General features: G+C 36.1%; 1 protein-coding gene across 1 annotated transcript in view; it reads right to left on the minus strand.

Annotated features, from left to right (window-relative positions):
• Positions 1-2,939: 2,939 nt before the first annotated feature.
• LOC109366116 (laminin subunit alpha-2-like) overlaps positions 2,940-24,060 on the minus strand; it is a 45,605-nt gene continuing 24,484 nt past the window's right edge. The window contains exons 3-4 of the mRNA XM_031552215.1: positions 21,711-21,823; positions 2,940-3,251 (exon numbers count right to left, since the gene is read on the minus strand). Of these exons, the coding sequence (XP_031408075.1) occupies positions 2,955-3,251; positions 21,711-21,823 (410 nt within the window). The 3' untranslated portion in view covers positions 2,940-2,954. The remainder of the gene's footprint in view (positions 3,252-21,710; positions 21,824-24,060) is intronic.

The raw sequence follows: 24,060 nt of genomic DNA on the forward strand, positions 1-24,060 counted from the left end.
CAACTTCTCTGTAATATCTGGTGCATAGAGCAGAAATAAATGATATGCAAATGTGGCTCCACTGGAAGATCAGGAGCCAAGAAATATCTCCTCCAACACATTTGCAAGTAAATCCGAAATAGATATGAATTGCTTAATTTTTTACATTACATTTTTGAAGAAACATAAAAGAATTTTTTGTGCTAATGCAACGTATTTGATAATGCTATCTATAGCTACGTAACCAGCTAAATATAGTGTTGTACTTGTGAAAAAAATATTGTTTAAAATGTAGGAAGATTAATTCATGTGGAATTCCTTTGGTCATAATAAAAGCAAAGCCTTGGAGTTTTAATTTCAATATACTCTGTCTTTATTAGGGTGATATCTCAGATAACATGTGGGGTAAGATTAATTTAGAATGGGCTTAAATCATATGGTTTTCACAGACTATGCTTTTACATAACAGTTGCACTCTTCTGCATGGAACTGAACAAATGAATTCTTCCCTCCCCTCCACGTCTTCTTCCTGTTTAAGGAAACTGTTTAGCAGAAGCTTACTATTTATTAAGTTCAGTGCAGAATGCCAACTCCAGCACATAAAGACAAGTTGAAAAATGATTAATTGTCCACTTAAGATAGGAATTAACTTCTACTCAAGTCAACATTTCAATTAAAGATATATATATATATATGTATCTATGTATGTATCTATCAAAGATATATACAAATGTACTGAATAAAGGCCCTATTCAGTTCAGCTCTGACAATGAAGAATACAAGGAGGCACTAGTTAAACCAAAAGACTGCAGACTAGCGAAATCCACATCTGCATGCAAGAATGACAATTACATCATGGATTCATGTCATAGAATTGCTTGGGTTAAACAGAACCTTAAAGACCACTCAGTTCCAACTCCCTGTCACAGGCAGTTTTGTCACTCACCAGATCAGGCTGCCCTGAGCCCCACTTGACCTGGTCTTTGATGTTTCCAAGGATAGGGCATGCACACTTTCTCTGGGCAACCTGTACCAGTGACTCACCACCTCCTGACTGAAAAATGTTTTCCTCACATCTAATTTAAATCTCTCCTATTATAGTTTAAAACTCCTTCCGCTTGTGCTATCACTATCTGCATTCAGGTGATACACTCACAAAGTATTTAGAATATTTTGTCTGATTATCTACACAAGCACATTTTGGACCCAAACTTACATCTTTTTAAAGTGTTTCAGGAAAACATTTTCCTTCAAAACCATGTTTTTACATTTTGGCAGCTGGTGTTAGAAACTGTCTGTGAACGTAAAAATAGAATACATATCTATATCCAGTACTCAAAAATATCTATAACAATTTTGCATGTGAATGTTCCTTTGCGTATAGAGGAGAAAAAGAGAAAAAGTTTGTATGTCTTTACTTGAAGATAAACCATTAAGGAAATGGAACAAAAATTCAACAGAAAGATAAATATTGAGGCTAAAATTTTACACAGCATCAACAAACATCAAAAAATCTGTAAACAAATATATACTCCAGATCTAAAACACATTTAAGTCACAGAATCATAGCACCCTTAGAATTGAAAGAGACCATAAAAGGTCATCTAGTCCAACCTCCTTGCAATGAATAGGGACATCCAGCCTTGCCTTGAAAGTCTTCAGGGACAGGGCATCTGGCATCTACCATGTCTCCAGGCAACCTGTTCCAGTACCTCACCACCCTCACTGTAAAAGACTTCTTCCTTACATCTAACATAAATCTACCATCTTCAAGCTTGAAACCATTTCCCCTTGGTCTATCAACACAGACCCTGCTAAAGAGGCAGTCCTCATCTTTCCTGTAGCTCCCCTTTAGATACTGAAAGGACACTATCAGGTCACCTTGCAGACATCTCTTCTTCAGACTGAACAGCCCCAGCTCTCCTGGGAGGACAAGCTAAGAGAATAGTACCGTCCCTTGGTGCATTTTTATGGCCCTCCTCTGGATGCGCTCCAACAGGTCTGTGTCTCTCCTGTACTGAGGGCTGCACATCTGGATACAGCACTCCAGGTGAGGCCTCACCAGCACAGAACAGAAGGGCAGGATCACCTGCCTCAACCTGCTGGCCACACTTCTTTTGATGCAGCAGCCCAGGATACAGTTGGCTTTCTGGGCTGTGAGGGGACATTGCTGGCTCATGTCCAGCGCCATCCACCATTACCTCTAAGACCTTTTCGGCAGGGCTGTGCTCAATCCTTTCAGTATCCCAGCTTGTATTAGTAGTGGATGTTGCCTTGACTCATGTGCAAGACCTTGCACTTGGATTTGTTGAACTCATGTTATTTTCTTGAATTACTAAATAATGTGAAAAGCAAGTATTGGAGAAAACAGAGTTGTTTGAATTTGGTACACATAGCTTTCCCTGTCGTCACTGTAAGTAACTGAAATTACTATATTTTCAGTTACAGTTGTTACATTTGCCTTGTGATAGTATCAGAGGCCAAGTCCTTTCAACTACAGTTCCTTATTCTCATCTTTATTGCATCTTTGCTATTGCTTCAGTTAAATCTAATGACTAGCCCATGATTCATGTGCCTGGCCTCAATGATTTAGCAGACATCTCACACAGGAGAAGAAAGAATAGGTATGCACAGAGGCAGAGAATCAGCTACATTGCAGTAAATTAAACTCTGAGTATAAAATCCTTACCACGTAATATCCTAACTTATACACAGTGACTGAAAGAACAATTCAAAGAAAAGCTGACTTCACTGGGTCCAGGATTTTTCACAGTATTGTCACCTTTGCTCTCAAATGACAGCATCTGAAGTGCCTAGTTCTACCTAAACTCACCTCTTTGTTTACTTTGTAGATCAGAGTATATACCTTACACGTTTGTGCAGCACCATGCAAAACATCATTTGTACAACTGCAAATAGGCTACCTCTCCAAGCTTATTGGTATGTTTTCTCTATGCAAGACAGATACTTGCCAATTAAGCCAAGTACTTTTTTATGCCAAATGTGTGTGATATAATATCTGATCTTACCTCTCCATTCTCCAGAGGATGGATCTTAGAATAATAAGAGGTGCATATAACTTCATCATCTTTTATATAGGATGGAGTTCCAGGACGGGGATGAATGTTGTAGCGTGTCAGGCACTCACTATCTGTAATAGCATAATACTGCCATGGCTGGTAGTCTACACCATCCAGAGAACGCTCTAATATCCAATTCCCAGGTCGAGGTGAATTAGCTGCTTTCACAATAACATATGCAATCTGGAAAATCTGAAAAATAGAAACAGTGTTAAGATATATATAAAGATTAAATTAAAAACTTATTCAAATTTCTTAATACTTACAAAACTAAGAAAATGAAATATAATAGAAGTTCACTGGTTTGTTGTTCTTTTTTCCCCTAAAAATGCAATATGGTCACATGTTCTATTGAAAATCTTTAACTACAGAAGTAAACCCTCCATTATCTTTTCTGGAAAAAAGATTTGCTGAATGAGGAAAGGATAAACTTCACAAATAGAATTTCAAAGCATTTTAAATTTAATGTAACTTAGTAAATAATTGCTGAGCTGCAGTTTCAACCATATGGTTGCAAAGCTTATGTTCATATATTTACAATTTGAATAAATGATTTTGTTTCTGTTTATGTATTTATATAGATATATTTCCTGCAGTGTTTGAGAGGTACTAAACTGTGCTGCAATTTTATTTGTCTTAAGTAAAAACATAGGTTTAAGCCACTGAAAAGTAATCATACCTGACTGAAATAATTCTATAAAACATTACTTATATCACATGACTCAGCACAGTAGCTATAAATAAATTCTATACGGTAGAGATGCATTAAATATCACTATAAGCAGAACGCAAGCATGTAGTCAGTGCTCATTATGGTCCATTTTGCACGTCTTTTCAATTGATTTATCTAGGTTTGTTTCTATTCACAGGTTTGCTGGAATGCAAGAAAAACAATACATTTTAAATTCCAGAACGATGTATGTTAGTGACACAGTATTATTGTATTTTAGCCAAGTAACAACTAGGTGTTACTGAGGTAAATTTGAAGCTAAGGAGAGGAAGAAACTATTCCCATTAGAAAAAAAAAAGAAAATGCAGTGAATTTATATTTCTAAGATGCAACTCCACGAGTCTTTATATGAGGATGCCACAGCTCATCATGAAAATAAGTGTTGATGTAATACTTTAATACTTAATATTCCCTATGTTAGAGAAAGTTTTGATGTTGTTGAGCTCGTGGCTGGAAACGATAAGGTTGAATACCTATGGGTAAGAATCAGGGCCAACAAGGTGAACATCTTGGTGGGGGTCTGTTATAGACTGCCTAACCAGGATAAAGAGATGGATTAGGTGTTCTACAAACAGCTGGCAGAAGTCACATAATCACCAGCCCTTGTTCTCATGGGGAACTTCAACTTCTCTGACACATGCTGGAAATACAATATAGCATAGAGGAAGTCTAGAAGGTCTATCAAAGATAACTTCCTGATGCAGCTGGTAGGGGCACCTCTCCTAATAGGTTCTCTGCTTGTCCTGATTTTCACAAACAGAGAAGCACTAGTGGGAGACATAGAGGTCAAGAGCTGTCTTGAACAGAGTGACCACAAAATAGTAGAGTTCTCAAATCTTGGTGAAGTCAGGAGGGGGCCAGCAAAAGCGCTACCTCGAACTTCTGGAAGGCAGATTTTGAACTGTTCAGGACACTGGTAGGGAGAATCCCTTGGGATTCAGTCCTGAAGAGTAAAGGGGTCCAGAAAGGCTGGTTGCTCCCAAGAAAGAAGCCTTAAAGGTGTAGGAGTAGGCAGTTCCCCTGTAGCAAGATAAGCCAGCGGGGAAGAACAGGGAGATTTTCCTGAGGCTCCAAAAGAAAAAGAGAGTGTAACTCTTGGGGAAGTAGGGACAGAAAACTTAAGGAGAGCACAAAGTTCTTAGGATGTACAAAGAAAAAATTATAAAGGCAAAAGCCCAGCTTGAACTTAACTCAGCCATTAGGGAAAAAAGAGAACAACAAAAAAAAACTTTTTAAAAGTATATTAACAGTAACAGGAGGACTAAGGAGAATCTCCATCCTTTACTGGATGTGGTGGGGAAAGTGACTATGTGGATAAGGAAAAGGTTGAGTTCTCAATGCCTTCTTTACAGCTGTCTTTAAAAGTCAGATCAGTTCATATCACTTCAGGATATTCTACCCCACAACTTGAAAGTCTCAGATGGAGAGCAGAACGAACCCACCCCCAATTCAGATGGAAATAGAGACCTACTATTTCACCTGGACTGCCACAGTCCATAGGAATGCCATGGGGCCAGATGGGATCCACTTGAGGGTGCTGATGGAGATGGTGGAGGTGATAGTCAAGCCACTTTCCATCATCTATCAGCATTCCTGATCCAGACGACTGGAGGCTTACCAACGTGACTCCCATCTACAGCAAGGGTTTTAAAGAGGATCTGGGGGAGCTAATTACTGAATTGCCAATCTGATCTTGGAGCCAAGGAATGTTATGGAGGAGACAGCCTTAGGGAGATCACACAGCACACAAGGGACAACTGGAGAAATCAGCCAACACAAGTTCATGAAGGGCAGGTCCTGCTTAGTAAATCTGATCTCCTACTATGATAGACTTGTCTAGTTTAAGGGAAAGGCTACCAACATAGTCTACATAAACTTCTGCAAAACCTTTGACACAGTCTCCCAGTAATATTCTCCAGAGGAAGGCTGGTAGCCTGTGGCTTGGATGGGTACAATCTTTGCTGGGATAAAGAACTGGCTGGAGGACCAGGCCCAGAAAGTGGTGGTGAAGAGTTGAATCCAGCTGACAACCACTCAGGAATGGTGATCCCTAGGAGTCAGTAAAGGAGTTTAAGGAGTTTGAGGCTAGATGTTAAGAAAAAAAGAACGGTCAGGTGGTGGAACAGGCTGCCCAGGGAGGTGGTGGAATCACTAACCCTGAAGGCATCCAGGAAACATTTAGATGTTTTGCTGATGGACGTGGTTTAGTGGGAAATATTGCCAATAGATGAACAGTTGGACCAGATCATCGTAGAGATCTTTTCCAACCTTGGTGATTCTATGATTTTCTATATTGCAAAGCTGAAAGATTCAGAATTGGTCCACACTAAATCTGACATGAATATTTAAATAAATAGTAATATTTTAGGAAATAATTAGTTTTAGGAAAATATTACAGTAATAATTTAGAGAAACAGCAATAGGACTCATTTCATAGATACTCCTTTTTATCTTAAAAACTATTGTTGACGTATTTTCCATTGTGACCACAACTAACTAAATAAATAGTGTCACAGTCACAAACACTATTTACAGTACACAGAAAAAGATGTGAATATTCATCTCCAAACTGTTTCCCTTCACCCAATTAACTACTTTGAAATGAAGAAGAATATATCTGGAGTGTTTATACATTATTTAAACGTTATTTCCTATGGGAGGTAATAAGCAAGAGCTATACTTTAAGGACTCATTTACTAAGAGTTATTTTGTACATTGTCCTCTGCCTGAATAACAAATCCATAAGTAAATTGTATGTGTATTAGAATGGTCCAGTGAAGCCACAAATTAATTCAGGTTCAGTCATTCAGACTAGAGACTTCATTTCAGATTACTTCTAAAATTTTTTATTTTAAAATGAACATTTTAAGCATCCTTAAATGTTGAATGTCTACTAACAAACTCCTTGCTAGGATTTCTCCAATGAGGATTTGCACTTTAGGACACGGTTGACAACAAACTTTAAATCTTAAGTGTGAAGACATTGCTTCTTATATGAAAGCTCTAAAATTTCCAAAGCCATACAAAAGATTCATTGTTAAATGTTTTTTTGGCCATGAGTAATGTTTCTCTCTTCAGACTTCTCAGATACCTTGGCTCAGTGGCATCATAACCAACAGGAAGTTCTTTTTTGTTTGTGTGCTTTGATATACCAGTCCTATTTTAGCAAATTCTCACGTACATTCTGGCTTGAAGCCTCATCTCTTACTTTATACTTAAGATACCATACAGTTTGACTGTAATTTATACAACGCCTTTGGCTTCAATTATTTTTATTATTTTTCCACATACTCTGTGTGTTGTTTTTTCCCCCAACAAAACTTAAAAAAAGGCAGCGGAAACAGCAAAGTGCAGCTCATAGTGGAGTGGACATTATTTTTATCTAATCTTGGCAAGGAAAAAAGCTCATTAATTTAAATACAATAGTACACATGAAGAGTTGTTTTCATCCTCTCCTCTCCGGTTTTTGGCCTGATTCAGAGCACTTTTATTGTCTTAACCTTTCAGAATTCTTGTAGTATTTTCTGTAATCTTCAGCCCAATGATTTGTGGTATTCTCTCTTCATGTCTTATGAAGAAGCATAAGAGAAATGCTGACTTCTATAAAATGAAATAACCTTGCTCAGAGAAACAGAGCTGGAATTGAAGATCAGACTATAAAACACAGGTATACTGTTAATGTTATTTGCAGTTAAGGAAGGATGAGTAAACATCAGAAACACACTCTGGATTATATTCTTAATCTTTTTCACTTAATACTGGATTGAAGAAACTATAAGAAGCAAATTCACGCTTCTCTGAAGCCCTTTCTCCGGGGAACAGGTAGAACTAGTAGACTTTTAGCCAGAATCAAGATGACAGTTGTCTCAGCTTAGAATCAGGGCTGTACTCATTACTACCTACTCAGTGCAAGTCCATGTGTTAATGTGTATCCTAAAGCAAACTGACAAAAAGAACTAGTGAAGATAAAGAACAGACTAAAATTGATTGCAACAAATGATGGTTCTTATAGCAAGTCTATGCCATGAATGAAACAAATGAAGTATTGTCTTTTGACAAGCACATGAGTAACTTCATTTACTTCATTTGGAGCTGTTTAGCAAAAACATGTTTTGGTTATTATAATACAATCAGCTTAAGCTTAGTGGCATGAGAATACTAATATGAGAAAAGCCTAATGTATCACTGAGCTTTGCTCTACTTGTTTTCACAACTAAGAAAAAGTGAAACTGCTCTTTTTTCTGAAACTAGATTTCTTAATAAATAGTAATACTGAGTTTTTATTCCCACAGAGTAATTCATGACGGATGTATACTTTACTTTTTAAATAGCATCCATAAGACAACACTTGTCAAATAACTGTATAATCTTAGAGCACATCTGGCTTTGTGCAAGTCCAGTGGAAAGTAATCTGAAGAACTAAGTCTGTTGATACAAATGCGATAATGGAGCAATACCAAGCTGTCTGGTGGCAGTAATAGTCCATTAACACAGCTGTTAAAGTACAGCTAGTGCATTTTTTCTACTTATTCTGCTTACACGACCATAGTGCAATTACCAGAGTGGGAGGGAAATAGTCTAAATAGTCCTTTGTACTATTTTCAAATAATAGACAACACAGTCTTTAAGAAGAGAAACAGAATGAGTCTTGGGTCTCATTTTCAGTGGTAACTGTGTCAGCAGTGAGATCTACAGAGCACAAATTGTGAAGTACAGTTCCATAAGTTATAGTATCGTGTGTTCCTATGAATGCCTCATAAGACATAGAAAACTGCATCCTGCTACACCGGCTAATTTGCTACACTAATATTATTCAGATAAAACTGAAGTGAAACATTAGTCTGCAAAGGGCTAGCTAGTGAAGCAGGAAATCTCATTGTGCCTGACTCCCATCTGCACTAATATTTAAATAAATAGATCCTTCAGCTAGAAACTGTTCATATAGGTCAGAAAATCATCAGAAAAATAATATGGTACCATACAACTCTGTAAATGATTTTCAGTATTTCCATTTCATTTTTCAAAAAGAGGATAGTAATGTCTCTAGGGGAAGCTTCCATTAGGAACATGGTGCAAAAATGCATCTACTTCTTTACCATGTCTATATGTTTGAATATTATTACAATTCAGAGGTCAAAAAAATATATTCTTTATTGAGAAGTGCAGAATTCGGGCAAGGGTTTGTTTCCTCAGAGAGTATCATAAACAACTGACAAAACCTGTGGCCCTAAACTTCTATAGGTTTTTTTAACCTGTCATTTACAAGTGCTGTTAGAGGATGACAAAATGCTGCGAACACCTATTGTCCCAGTGTGAAATCCATCTAGATGTGTCAATCAAAACAACTATTTTGGAATATCTTGCAGACTAACAAGGCTTATTGGCTGAAGGGTCATAACTTATTGAGAGATGCACGGGAAAGAATATATATTTGGACTGAGTCTAACTTAATATGGGATGATTTAAAGGGATTGTATAAATGGGTGGCACAATGGAATGGTTAGGGAAGGGACCACAGGTGGGGGGAAAGGGTGAAATCAAGGTAGTTGAAGGAGAAATAAGTGCAAGACAGAAGTAAAAGAGGATAAAAAGAACCATTTAATGTGACTAGCTGTCTCCCTCTCCTTCTCTGCCTGGTGGCAGTCTGAACACGAAGACACAGAGCCACAGCCTCACTTCTGTCAGACTTCCATGTTAAATAGTATCTAGCATGACCAGCAATCAAACATCACAACTGTTACACAGGCATCACACATCTCAAGTTAACTATTACATCTGCATAGTTTTCCATTTTGGAATAGCCTTCTAAGCACTTGAGATGAGAAACACCAACAAAATACAACTACTTCTGCTAATGAGCTGAAGTAGAGGCTTTATGAATTCTAGAAACAGTTTTCAAGTGACAGTACCAATTCCTTCTGATTCTATATAGTCAGTCATACTTCAATTTACATATGCTGCTATGGGTTATTGTTTTGATGTGTTTTATTTTTATTTATAATAGACACTTTTGCTGCAATAATTATCAAATGCTTGACTATTTAAAAATAACTAATCATATTATTTTTGTCTAGCATCCAACTTTGAAGGAAAGCCTTATTTAGAATTGGAGCGGCTCTACAATTTTCTTAGACTACCATCCAACATTCATCTCTATCACTGGCCTGAAAGACAGTGATGTTGGTTTCAAACATTCTGCTCACAGTTAGAAATACTGTAATTGAAAATGTTGGCATAGCAGGATAAAAAGGTGCCTAGCAGGATTCAGCTAATACCAATTTAGAGAGCCGAACAGCTCCGTGCAGTGCTGCCTTCTAATGACAGTCTCTCATGATCATCAGAGCTGCTTCCAACAGAAACATTGGTGCCAGATGGGGAATTTGGGCTGAAAGATGCATATACCTGATTCCAACATCACAGATTCTTTTTTTTCCCCTAATGTTGCAAACAGTTTCAGTTACTGTCTAGCAGGGCATCATCTATCTCAGAAAACAAACAAACAAGAAATTAAGAACATCATGCAAAGAACAGGATGATTACATCACCCTGTGGGAAAAACTGAGAATCATACCACACCATGGCGTATCTTCTGAAGCTAAAAAAGGGGGGTCCATCTCCAAAGAAAACCCAGCTTTAGAAATTTACATATTTTCTCAGTGGGGAAAAATTGAGTTAGTCCCATTCATAGTTAATACCTGCGAAACAGTTACCTTCAAAAGGCATTTTTAGAACAGTTTAAAAATTCTTCTGCTTTGAGCAATATTGGTTTTCTCCTTCTTCTTCATAATTTTATTACCAGGGAGACTCAGGTTCCTTTAAAAATATGTTGTTCTTGTGAAAAACAAATATTTTATTAATACCTCACCACTTTTGCTCGTAAGTAAATGATTATTATATGTCATTTTAAAAATAAATGTTATTAGAACAGTGCACTTTATAAAATGTCAAGCTGTAATGCTCTCAAGTTGTCCAGCAATTGAACATCTGAGATATATTAAGCCAAACAGGAGTCAGTACCTGCAAAGTTGCTGGCAATGTCAGCTTTGTTCTTAGTAATTTTCTCTGTTGGTGTTCTCCATTACTCATTATTCAATTGTTTGTGAAGGCCTGAAAATGAATACCTGCTTCCTCTTGACCATATTTTCTGCTCATCATTGAGCTACTGTATGCCAGAACTGAAGGCTAAAATCAGTCATCTCTTCATAGCGCTTTTAAATAACAGCAGAAAGCAATTTCCTTCACTTCATTTCTTAAGGCTAATCACTTATTTCCATGTAGAGACACCACGGTGAAGAAATGAAAATGGATGAAAATGGTAAGATTCAATCTTTTAGTCCTCAAAGTTAAACACCAGAAGGGAAGGACAGAAAAGATTATTCTTCTACTTCAACGCTAAAATATTTCATCTTTTTTTTTTTTTAATTGCTACAAGAACTGATGCCTTGCCTGATCTCATAGTGAAATGGGTATCCCAGGTAAAAAGGTATTCTCATTTCCTTCAATGAGCTGGGGATTGCCATACAGTGTTCTATTTCAGCTGAATTTCACAGTGACCAAGTGTTCCATTGACAAAGATCTACTACCACCAATTTTTAGGCTCCATTTCAGAGTTCAACAAAGAATAAACTATGAAAGCTAAACAGCCAAACTCTATTAAATTCCTAATCAGTCACAAATGCATCGAATCTTTATATTTTAAGTATTTACCCTAATATTTAATATCTTAGTATTATAATATTATCTTTAGTATCAATAAAATGACTTGTATTCTTGTATCTAAGAATGTGCTTTTCCTAGAGAACCCTTAATTTTATTACAAAACTTTTCAGATTTCCCTTGTTATAACAGATAGCAAATTCATGCAGCACTAATTTTATGGATGTGAAATTAAAGATCTGTTACAATTTCTGTACTTCTCTACAAATGCTAAGTAGTACACAAGTAAATACTTGTTTTTCAGTGAGGCAACATCTGCTACCCATGTTGAGGAGGGGGATATTAACATCTGAAAGTGCTGCAGCACTAGTACAGAGTAATTTCTGCATAACTGATGTTTAAACCTTTAAATCTTCCCCGATTAAATCATAGCAAAGCTAGTACTTTGAGAGGTCTCTGGAAAACAACATGCTACTATATGGTTAATAAACATCATCTTGAGGGCCTGGAGTATTGATTGTAAATACTTCAAACTTGAATAATTAATCCAAATGTGAAATAGGCATGCAATAATTTATGCCCATTCCCTCAACATGACACAATCTTTTGTCCATCTCAGTTTGGAAACACTGTACACTAAAAACAATTTGAAAAATGGGAACATGAATTAAGCAATGACCTAAATTTCATATCAAAAATAGAGTCTTTCCAAAAGCTTAAAACATTTTAGAAAACTATTATTTGATTTTTATTTTTTCCACTTTCTCTTTATATTCCATGTTTCCTTTATTTAATTAAAAATCTCATTGGTTAAAAAGGTTTAAAAATAAATTCTGGCAACATTTTATGTCAGTGAACTCTGGAAACTTCAAAAACTTACACAAAAAAAAGAAAAAATTAAAGCAAGTGAGATTATAGCTCTGATGCCCTGATCTAAGTGTATGCAAGTTCAGTTTTCACTTCTGCACTTCGTTCTTAAAATACATATACATTTACACATACACACACACTTCCTGAAGCCTGCTTTAGATACGGATATGATGCTGTACGGTGGAGCACAGCAATATATGAAACATGCAAAGTGGATACTGACATGAATAATTTCAGGATTTAGGAAAAACAATATTTTAGGACTTAAAACCAAGAAAATTGTATATCTTCACCATGAAATGATAAATTCTGTGTAAGAACAGAACAAATCTCAACTCTGCCATGCTGGAAAGATCCAGTATGTACCCTTCTTTAATTCTGTTCAGTCATTTAGTCCACATTAGTTCAAATCAAACAAATACAAAAGGGACTGCTTTTACTAATTATATAAACTACATCACTGATATGCGAGCCTTTAAATGCTTCTACACAGCATGCACCCTACTGTATATAGACTTCACACTGAAGAGAGAGAAAATTATTTTGCCATGAATAGATTTATTTTAGCATGGTAAAAGGAATGTGTTTATACTTTTGTTCATTGTTCAGTGAAGAAGAAATGACTATGCAGGCCTAAGACCTATTTAAGCATCTCCATTATTCACATTGTTATTGTTTCTTAAGAGTTTTAGATCCACCAGCAAATGAAGATCATCGCATACATCAGAAAAAACTACAAGTCAAATTCAGTGCTCTTGAGAGCTCTGACCTACTGTACACATTAAGCATACCAGTATTTTTCCCCTCTGCCCTATGCCAATATCTGAATATTTCTACAGTCTACTATGTAAATCAAAGGGAAATTGAAAACAAACTTTAGCATATTTCATCAAATCATTATACCAATATTAGCACAAATCTTTTAAGTACAATGTGGCATTTGTATGACAAAGTACCTTCTTACTGTGAAGAGTGAGATCTACTCCCCAAAATCTTAACTCTCACACACAAAACATGACATGACTAAAAACTGGGCAATTCATAATCTTTAACACTTACTCAGCAGCCCTCCTTATTCCAAATTTCTCATCGTGTGTAACAAAAAACTTGCTCATCTTGTAGCATAGACTTTACATTTTAGTAACTGTGAAAAAAGGTGAGCACAACAGCAGCATAATTTGATGACAATCTCTATAGGCCACAAAACTCATTTTATAAATTTAGCTTTTGCAAAATTCATTAAGAACTATTCATTATTTTTTTCCCCAGCAAACAGCACAATTCATTCAAGACTAAGTCTCTTATCATCCTATTATATACTGTGTCACCAGTCCCCCAGACTCTGACTTTCATACGCATCAAAATCACTAATAGTACAGAATCATACAATCACCCCAGATTTATGTCAGAATGTACACGTGCCACTGGATTTAAAGGCTATAACAACATTTAAGAACTATATCCTGAAACTGTCCAAAAGATGGAAAGATGAACAGCTCTGCCAGTAACAGCTAGAACTATAAAGAAAAAAACATTTGTATATTTGTTGTAGTCATCCAGGGAAAAGGTGGGGCAAGTAATCTCAAGAAAGAAAAACCATGAATATTTGAAGCTTTTTAATATTTTTGTCTGCATGTACTGTGACGTGAAGCTGAAAGGAATCGCTTGCTCAATAATCTTTTTTACCAACCAAGAAACAATAGAGCATAATTTAATGAGGAGCAATAAAACATTTGGTGAAAATAATCCCATGGAGATTTTTTGATACAAACACCCAGCCTAGATAGTAGCACTGTATTTATGGTGGGAAATCAGAAATGATTTTTCAGGACTAATATGCCTGCTTAAAATTGTTGAAGAGTGCTTCCTCCACATATTATTCACAGTGCCCAGGGAAAACTCTCTTTTAATGCTGCAGGAGAGTCAAGCTGGATATTCTAATAAACAAGTGTTTGTAAAAGTACATCTAAAAGCCAAACGCAGCAGTTCCTACTGAGTAATGGTCAGCACAGCTGTACACACACGACACTTAACTAAGGACAAAGGTCACTCATTTTTCTTTAGACTTTTGCATTGAGTGATGTGAATATGTAAAATATTCATTCAGAGACAATAACTGAAGCTTCAATGATATCTGACACTAGAATCCTACATTGTCAGAGCATGCACTCAGTTCATGTGTATGCTTTGCTTCCCAAGAAGCCTGGTGGAAAACAACACAATGTAAAGTAAGCTTCAAACTTGTATAAACCATGTAGTTCTTAAGCACATTTACTGTGATGTCAAAATATTTATGAAGGTCTGTTTGTTTTTATAGTTACTAATAATTATGGTATGTTTGCCATAAATCATCACTGATATATTTATGTATTTTTTCCTTTCTGTACTTTTTTTCCCCAAAAAATATTTCATTATAAACTATCTTAAAATTCATTAGCTTTGCTTTGGTTAAAAAGAATACCTGGAGGGTAACGTATGCTTTATTTCATCCTGTAGATTCCAGATTATTGCATTATCAACTAATTATGGGACTAAAGAAATGAAAGGAGTTGTTATTAAAAAAAAATGAATTGGTTTCACAACTAATGGAGATACATGCATAAAAATTGGCTAGAGACTTCAGTGAAATGGAACAGATGTCATTCTTCTGCACTGGATCATATTCTTGTTTCCATAGTTCTAGCTGCATTTTTTTTTTAGCACTCTCACTAAGGTGAGACTGAGCCTGGGCTTATGACTTTGTTGTTGCTGGGAAGACGCTTGTAACCTCGAACATTTACATTATTTTAAAACAGAATGATTCATGTGCTAGAAATGCCAAGTACAAATGCTAAATGCGGGATTACAAGTCCATTTCACAGGCATAGAATACAGGTAAAATAACATTTCCTCACTACTCATCACTCCTAAAGCTCACAGATCAGTATTTTATATGTCCAAGCTTTATCATCAGCTGAAACCAGTAGAGTGCCAGCTACTCCAGCAAGATGCAGGACTGCTTCCCCACCACCTCAGAAATTTTTGGCCTTCCCCTCTACTGGCATCAAATCCTCACAAAAGGAGCAAAACTAGCAAATTAAACTGCCAGAAAGCCAACCTCCTCCCCCTCTCCAAAAGTAACAAAAAAAAAACCCACAAAAACAAGACTATGTTACAGAATCAAGGTATTGATCTAGTTCAAGTACCTAGTGCCATACCAAGAGAGATAGGTAGTCTGTTTAGAAAGAGATAAAGGAAAAATCATAACCATGAAACTGCATTACTGTCATCTGAACAGGCTATGCTTCTGTTCACTCTTCTCTCCTTAGACAAACTTTTTGAGAAGATGGACAAAACAGACTGACATTTGTTGGTGAGATATCAAAACTTGATCAATTTTCATTTCCATTAAATTACATTTTGGCCTGGGGATATTTAAAGCACATAACTGTAGTGAAAGAGAAAATAACTGAAAACCTATGCAAAATCTTTGGATATATATACACAAATTCAACACAGAAACAAGAACTGAAGCTTAATTTTCCTAATCTGGAAAGAGTATATTTCCAGTTTGAAACCACTGTCCTGTCTCCATTTTCCCTGTAACCTCCATTTATATAAAAAAGAAAATTAATTTTGTTTATTCCTTTAGCTATTCTGATACTTGATATCAGAAATTCCCAATAGAAAGTTAGCTATAACTCCCTTGTACATCCCAGAAAATATATTTGATCTTCCACAGCAGAAAACAAAGATCTCCTAGTGATACACATTTTCCCCTTACCATTGCATATAGATGCATACACAATGTATAAAGGTTCCTTTAACCTGGCTGTACTGAAGTAAATGGCCAGATTCCTCAGCCACTAATTTTTGTAGGCTTAGTTAAAATAAACTTTTCATATATATTAAAAGATCTGGTTAATGTTTTGCATCAAGGGAAGTGAAATTCCTTATCATCCAGTGTGCCTTGCATTTCACTGTGGCTGCAAGAATGACTGCTCACTAAAGGATGAGTTCAATAGGTTCTAATTGTGAGATTCGACTGCATAGAATTCTAAACAAAGCATTTCAGTAGTTTTTTTGCCAGTCTGGAAGGAAGTGGTTCCAGAACTCAAAACCATGCCCCAACTTTTAAGCAGTCAAGACTTAAACTTTTTTATTTCTTCTTCAATAATAGTGAAAGAAGACAACATTACTTTTGAGACTACTCAAGTACTCCAAGCCAATCCCTCTTAAAGCCATCTTTTTGTAACCCTCTGCAGTAAAATACCAGAAAGGAGAGGAAGAGAGCTAAAAGTGAGCACAGAAATGATGATGGAAATAAGAATTGGATTACTCATGTAATCTTTCATTAGAAACATACGTTACTTAAAGACTTTAGGAATAGGTAGCCTTCATCTCGCCACGCATCTGGGCAATCTCTTCATCACAGTTTTGCAAGAAAGCACTTGTCATATTTGCCTCAATTTATCCTTGCACGTGATCTCTGCTGCTGTGTGACAGTGGTGAACTCTGAAACAGAGCTGCATTCCCCCAAGAAATCTGGCTCATGTCTTGCATCAAGGGAACTGACAGGTGAAAATAACATTTCCTTTGAACAGCTATCAACACAGCAGTTATACTGGCAAAGTTAAGGAGCAGGTGAAAAGCAAGGTTCCACAGCAACATTTCTTCACAGAAGCTTTCTCCTCTCTCATACTTCTCTCTTCCCCGATGCAGGTTAGCAGTATTACATGGGGGAATTTGGTGCATGTAGCATCTGATAGACTGAACATAAAATCTGGACTCTGTTCAGACAGAATTTACAGTGGTATATCTGAGCTAAAGAGCTAGTGTGGGTAAGCAGCATGCTTTTGAGGTCTATCTCCCAGACGCCCCCATTTAGTAAGCTTTGATCAACATTATAAAGATATCTTGTTGCTCTCACAAACAGTATTCTTTTCAGGAAAAAAAAAAAAGCTTAGAAATTGTTGGTTTAACTGTTTAACTTTAGGTGCTAATAGACATTCAGATCATGATTCAAGTGAGCTCAATCCTTACCAGCAAATGAAAACAAGTCCTCCCTGAAATCTGCTTCCCTCTTTCTCCATAAAACACTATTTGCTAACCAAAGAACAATTGAAGCATCAATGTCTATATTTTTCTCTCAGTTGTATCAAGTTACACGCAAATGTTCCTGTTATAAGTCAACATTTTGTAGTGCGTATGGTGGTTCTCAGCATAGCAGTACATGCATAAATACATTGTGTACTTAACAAAACCAAAAATTCAATATCTCAAAGAAATTAAAAAAATAAATCAAGAATTTTGAAACAGTATCAAAGTGTTGGATTACAGAATGTGTCATACATGTGATATCCATAATTTATCTATGAAATATTACTCTTGAGTAATCATAATGCTACTCTGACTTCTAACCTGTCATTCTTCTGTACAAAGTCAAATCTCTACTCATCTTGTCACAGTTTCCTGGTCCTATCACTTCTGTCTTTTGCTACAGAACTTAGCTGTACAATTCTGAAGATAGAAAGCACAAGCAAACACTCAGTTCAGCAATTCTTTTCCTTGGCATTATCCTCATTAAGGATAGGTGATACATACACAGATATACTGATAAGCATGTATTTCCACTCATGAACATTAAAGTAAATCAAATAAATTATTCAAAAATCAAATCTTCCATGAAAACTATAGTTGAACAAGACAGAATTACAGAATGGAGCTCAACATTAGAAGAATAGTGCTGTCTGCTTTTCATAAATGCTTCTCAAAACGCTTCTGACTGGGTCGAGCATTCTTCTCTTTCTTCCAGTTATTCAGTTCTACGTATAATTTCAGACATGTCACTTTACAAAATGTAACATACTACTCCAAACTTATATTCTAAAAATGACTGGAAAGGGCAAGTGGGAGTTCAGTGATTTCTACACAGAAGCAGAGCGCACCTTGTTAGAATCCTTGCTCTCTTCATGTGAAATAGAGCACTTTTTACAGAGAGCGCAACTATACAGCGATTCTTGCTCTTACACCTGATCTGATGAGGCTCTGAAGAACATCAACTACTTTCTTCTTCTTTAGAAAGATATGTTTGGAAAGGATTTCCTGGTCTCTGTGTTCTTCCACTATCTCAGTCAATTAAAACATACATACTACTTCCATCAGTTACAACCAGAGAATTAAGTTCGACCACAATTCCCCACAATATCAGGGAATTAGTTAGTGAAAGTGCTCTGTCGTTCGTAGAAGTCGAACAGATGGGCTTGACCACATCAACTCAAACTGGCAACTGGTTTTCCTCAATCTTCCTCTAAAGATTGAATTTACTGAAATCATGAAACTGAGGATTTCAGGCAGTACGAACACACAGAATACCTTCTTCCTGGAATCATTTCTCTTTTGTTACATATCTTTCCCGTATTTTTTGAAAGAGCATAGCTTTTCAAAAGGAGCATACTTAAAAAGAAAGCTCACTTTCTGTCCTGTGAACATTGCATTCACCAAACCTGAGTTAGTTTGGTTGCACACAAACCCGTCACTCAAAGCCAAACCCAGAGACCCTACAAAGATCACTATCAACACGTTTACCCTTTACTGCTTTTCCATATGATGAGGTAACAAAGCAGCTACACGTGGTTCAAGAATGATCAAAATGGACCTCAAAGCCTTGGGATGTCTGCTGAAGGAATCAAGGGCACAGATCATCTTTACATCTGCTTCCTGTAAGGTCACTGAAAGAAGTGAAAAGATCCAATCTATAAACACTTGGCTTTGTGACTAATGACACCACCACACTTTGACTGTTTTTTTGTTTTATTTTTGTTTTTGTTTTTTTTTGACAATGAAGTGACCTACATGGCACAGGGCTTGCAGTCACCAGACAGATTTCACCTCTCTTACAGGGGGATGAGGGTCTGTGGGAAAAAGCTAGCAGTGCTCATTGGCAAGGCTTTGAATTAAATTTGAAGGGGAAGAAGGAAAGCAGTGAGCCTGCCCATAAAAGGGCACAGGATAGCACAGATAGATAAGAGGGTGCTAGAAGGGACCCTCTATCTGCTATCCTGAGATGTGCTGGCAACACTGCAGCACAGTTGAAATAACAAGCCGGGGACAACTAAGACAGTATAAGAAGGTAACAGGGAAACACAAGAGAAACACAGAATAGCTTGGATTGGAAGGGGCCCCAAGGTTCAAAGTTCCAGTCCCCTCACATTTCTTAATGAAAATACTGGAAGACAAGTGAACTGCAATGTATTCTTGCTATGTTTGGGGGAACAAAGCCTCTGTTTTCTGTTCACGTAAGGTCTAAGTAAACATATCTGCCTAACTACATGGGCTATGTTCACAAAGTGATTGCCAGACAGCAGGGTCTTATCTTACCTTTTTGATCAACCCAGGAATCTCAACACTGTTCCTTCCATATTTCAGCCAATACAATGGAATGGATTTATGAGAAAGCATCAGTATTAGCCCTGGAAGAGGACCACCAAGCTTTCTTGGAACAATAAGCAAGAGAGCAAGGGGGGTGGGGGGGGAATAATGAATGCAGGCTCATATTTAAGCGTTGTCCCACTTAAGAACAACCACACACAATAAAACAAAGCCACAAAAGAGTGCAGTATTCTCAGATTGCTTCCATACAACATACAAAAAAGCTTTTTAATACATTAGAACATTTTGTACTTTTTCTTCAACATGCCACTGATGCTGTAGTTGCAAGTTTTGAGTATACTAGAAAGTAACTAAATTTTAGGATGTACAGACTTCTATACTTATTAAAACCATCTAGATATTAACACAGCAAGAATAAAACAAGAAGCAAAAAAAAAACACAGAAGTAAACAGTTTTGTTCATGCAGTTCAACAGATCTGGCCTAAATAACCACACAAGAACAACTGCAGTGACAAAAAAAAAAACACAAAGATACTAATATAGTTCTAATGATAGAGCTACTTGTATATTAATAGATCAAAGCCTACAGGAGGCCCAAACTCTTTCTATATGGAAAAAAAATTAACTCTAAAGTTTGAAGGACATTTTAAACATAAGCTTCTGTAAATTGGCAAGTTAAGATCAAGCTTCCATTTAAAAGTTTAGTTCTACTGACTGAAACAGAAGAGAGCATTAAATACTTTTATGGATACAAGGCCAAGAACACATATGTAGGATTTCTCTTTTCACAATAACAAGTGCTCCAAAGCAAGAATGCAAATAATTCTTTAAAGATTCAAACAAAGTAGTAAAGAGACCTTCAAATGCTTCCTTGCCACAGATTCAAAGTTCTCAAGAAAACTTTTACCATCGGATCATTTGGATGACTGTTTTCAAGAAATAAAAGGCAAAACTAGAAATTTAAGTTACTATGCTCTTCATTACATGTTGCTGAAGTTCTGAGTTCCAGACTAAGTTAAGACTATCACCTCCTGCAACAAAATTTTGTCTGCATGCCCACAAATGTCTCTGTACAACACCTTAGATTTAATTTTCCTATTAAGCCATGCTTTAATTCAAGCCTCTCTAGTAATCAGCTATTATTCTCTTTGAAACTGGTAAACTACTATAGATAAACCAAATCAAAAAACTGATCTCAGTGAACAGATCACAGAGGAAGGGGCAGCTGGAAAGGGCCTCCACTTTTCTCTAAAAACCTGGAAAACAGAGTATGCTTTCAGTTAAAGTTACAGACAAATATGAGTCAGTCACAGAGCAGAGAAGAATCTAAGCGGGGGAAAAAAAAAAAAAAAAAGAGTACGTAGTTTGTTATCTAGCCAGTTGAATACAAAATGGACGAGTTTAATAACATGGGGATTGACAGATAACTGTTCTGTATTTATTTTGCATAATGAAAAAGTTATTTTGCTTCATCCCTCAAACCCACTTTATAAATCCCTGGAATTTATATAGCATTTTTATAAGTATCAAATAACTTCATTCTGAGGGTTATAGATGTCAAGTAAGGGTTCAGTGATAAAAGGTAATTTAAAGACCTCTTAAACTCCTCCCCTTTACTCTCCAAACTGTCCCTTAAAATACCCCACCATATGCACATATATTCTTGGTACAGCTAAAGTACTGTTGAGTGCATAGTACTATATTAATCTGTGTTACTTAAACAATAAGCAACACTAGTCAAAACTAAATTGTGCCCACGAATATTCCTCTGAATATTCCGCCCTTCTTTTGATTCACTTTATAGGGCCAAACTAGATGTCACGCTGAAAATGAGAAAGCTATATTTAAAATATTTTTAAATATGACTTCCAAAAATACACATTACCATATAAATGACAAAGCACTATAGGAGAAGCCAAGAGTGTTTTCATAACATCAAAGCAACACAGAGCAAAGAAGAAAGTAAAAACAGGTGAGCTTCTGTGCAAAAAGAAAAGGAAATAAGCAAACAGAATAAGTCTACCTGTTGGAGATCCAGTGTAATAGTCACGTAATGATATTCGATTCCATTCTGGATACTAGGGCTTTGCCACCAAGTGTTCTTGCCATCAATTGCATTTGTTATTGGATGTCGTTCTGTTAGAGCAACAGAAATGTGTCAATATATCTAAGAATGATCAAAAGATTTAAATGGTTTTAGACCTAAATTCTAGATTAAAATTACAATCACAGAACAAATGAGGCAGCACATCAAAATAAAACAGGAAACTACTTTTTCTCTTGGAGCACAGCTCTATGGTTATTACTGCAATGCTAATCTAACATTAGTTCTTTGATCTTGCTTAACAAAGACTTCTTAAATACAATTAGAAGTTCTCCTGATTCTGTAGGAAATGTAAGATTCTAAATCACGTGGTGTGATCACTTTACACACTTAAGTACTGCTAAGTCTCTAATGCTGTAACAAATCAGAATCTTGATATGCATTGTGCAGAGAAAGCAGAAATTAGAGTAATTATGGCAGTTATATTTCTAAGCACACGTGGCAGTAATTTAGAAATCGTAACTTATGATCATATCATCTTACATAATATATTTCTCAATTGGAAAATTGTCTTACTCATCATATATGTCTACAAAGATTTATAAACATTCATATCACAATCCAAGATGCATTTTTTCATGTCCCCATACTGTGCTGCAGTGTCCCAAATAAATCTTGAGTAATTTGGCCATAAATTTATTTACAGAAGAGAATTAGTCTTAGGCTTCCAGATTTTCTAAGTTACTGAAGTCGTCTTATAAAGTATTTTGATGTTACTTAGGCTGAGAAAAATACCGCACTGGTCTGGGTTTTATGTCCAAATCATGATTCTCATCTGTATGGACTGGAGAATATCAAAGCCTCAAGAAAAGAACCTGAAGTATTTTGAACTCCTTAATTATGTAGAGCAAGCCTATACATCATGGTTAAAAATAACCCAAAGATAATAAAATACAACAGTGTATAAAACTGGAATATGCTTCATTATTAGCTCATCCAAGGATTCCAAAGAACTTATTCATGAACTGATTAATTTACTTGTTATTTTAATTAATATTTAAATCAACCACTCAGATTGATAGTCTTTGTGTCTCTGTTTTCTTGCTACATCAGCCACCTGTGGAGGACAGGAACCCTATCTCATGAAGGAAAGCTAGAATACCTGAACAAGATATAATTAAAGGGCTTTGAAGTGAAAGCATAAGGCTGCAAAATTGGAAATGTAAAAAAATATATATATAATTTAAAAACCAAATTATTCAATGGCATCAGTGAGCACCAACCCTTTAAAGTTACAATCCTTGTGTTACAAGTGGTGTTAATAGCATTTTTTATTGTAGAGAAAAAGAAAAAAATACCCATGATTTAGATTTTGTCAATTCTTACAGCTCTGATCATATTCACAAACCTTAGCTTTAAATGAGAACTAGCAAAATCCATCTGTAAATCAAACTCAGTGAATCTGAGTGGTTGTGACAAACTGTCCAATTGGAAATTTTGATGCAAGTCTCTTCAGGAGAAATTGATAATAAAGATAAGTCATGAGAAAGACAGATGGGAAATGACAAATAATTAACTGTAATTATCATTATGAAAGTTTAACCATAATTAATTTGAAAACACTGATTAATTGCTAGCACATTTTATTTATTTTAAAAGGAAGGGAAAACACCACAGTATTTTCAAAATGAACTGGACTGCAAATGCAGTTCAAGAACTAGCCTCTCTGGTGGATGACAAAGGGAGGGAATTTAGAATGAGCCCAAACTCTATTCTTTAATTTAAGCTCACATGCGATTAACCAGGGAATTTGTGTTCATTTCCTCGAACAGTAATTAAGGGGAGACACTCCAGACTTGCACGTCCCAGGGAGATCATTTAAAGTCTGGTTATATTACGTGGCTCTCCTATTAGCAAGCTATCTCTGTTTAAATAAAGCACTTCCTTCTGCCAAATGAACATTTAAAAACCTTAAAATGAGATGATGTTGGCAGCAAAAAAGAGTCTCTCGGAATTCAGACAGACTCAAGTTTAGAAGAAGGTATGAATGAGGAGAATCACATTATTCAAATGGGGTATGAATGATGTGCATGCACATCCAAATGCACTTCCATAAAGAGAAAAGGACAGAATCTATTGCATGGTGCTTCTACCAGCTAAAATGCTACCAAAACACCATAAATCTACCAAGTGACACCCACTGCTATGATATAATGTCATTTGAATGCAATTAAATCGTCTGATCTTTCCAGAGAAGGCAGCATTTACTACAATTGAAGACGACAAAATTTGAACAAAAATTCTGTGGGAAAAGAGTATGCTGCAACAT

Source organism: Meleagris gallopavo, chromosome 2 (assembly GCF_000146605.3).
Source record: "Meleagris gallopavo isolate NT-WF06-2002-E0010 breed Aviagen turkey brand Nicholas breeding stock chromosome 2, Turkey_5.1, whole genome shotgun sequence".
NCBI classification, from domain to species: Eukaryota; Metazoa; Chordata; class Aves; order Galliformes; family Phasianidae; genus Meleagris; species Meleagris gallopavo.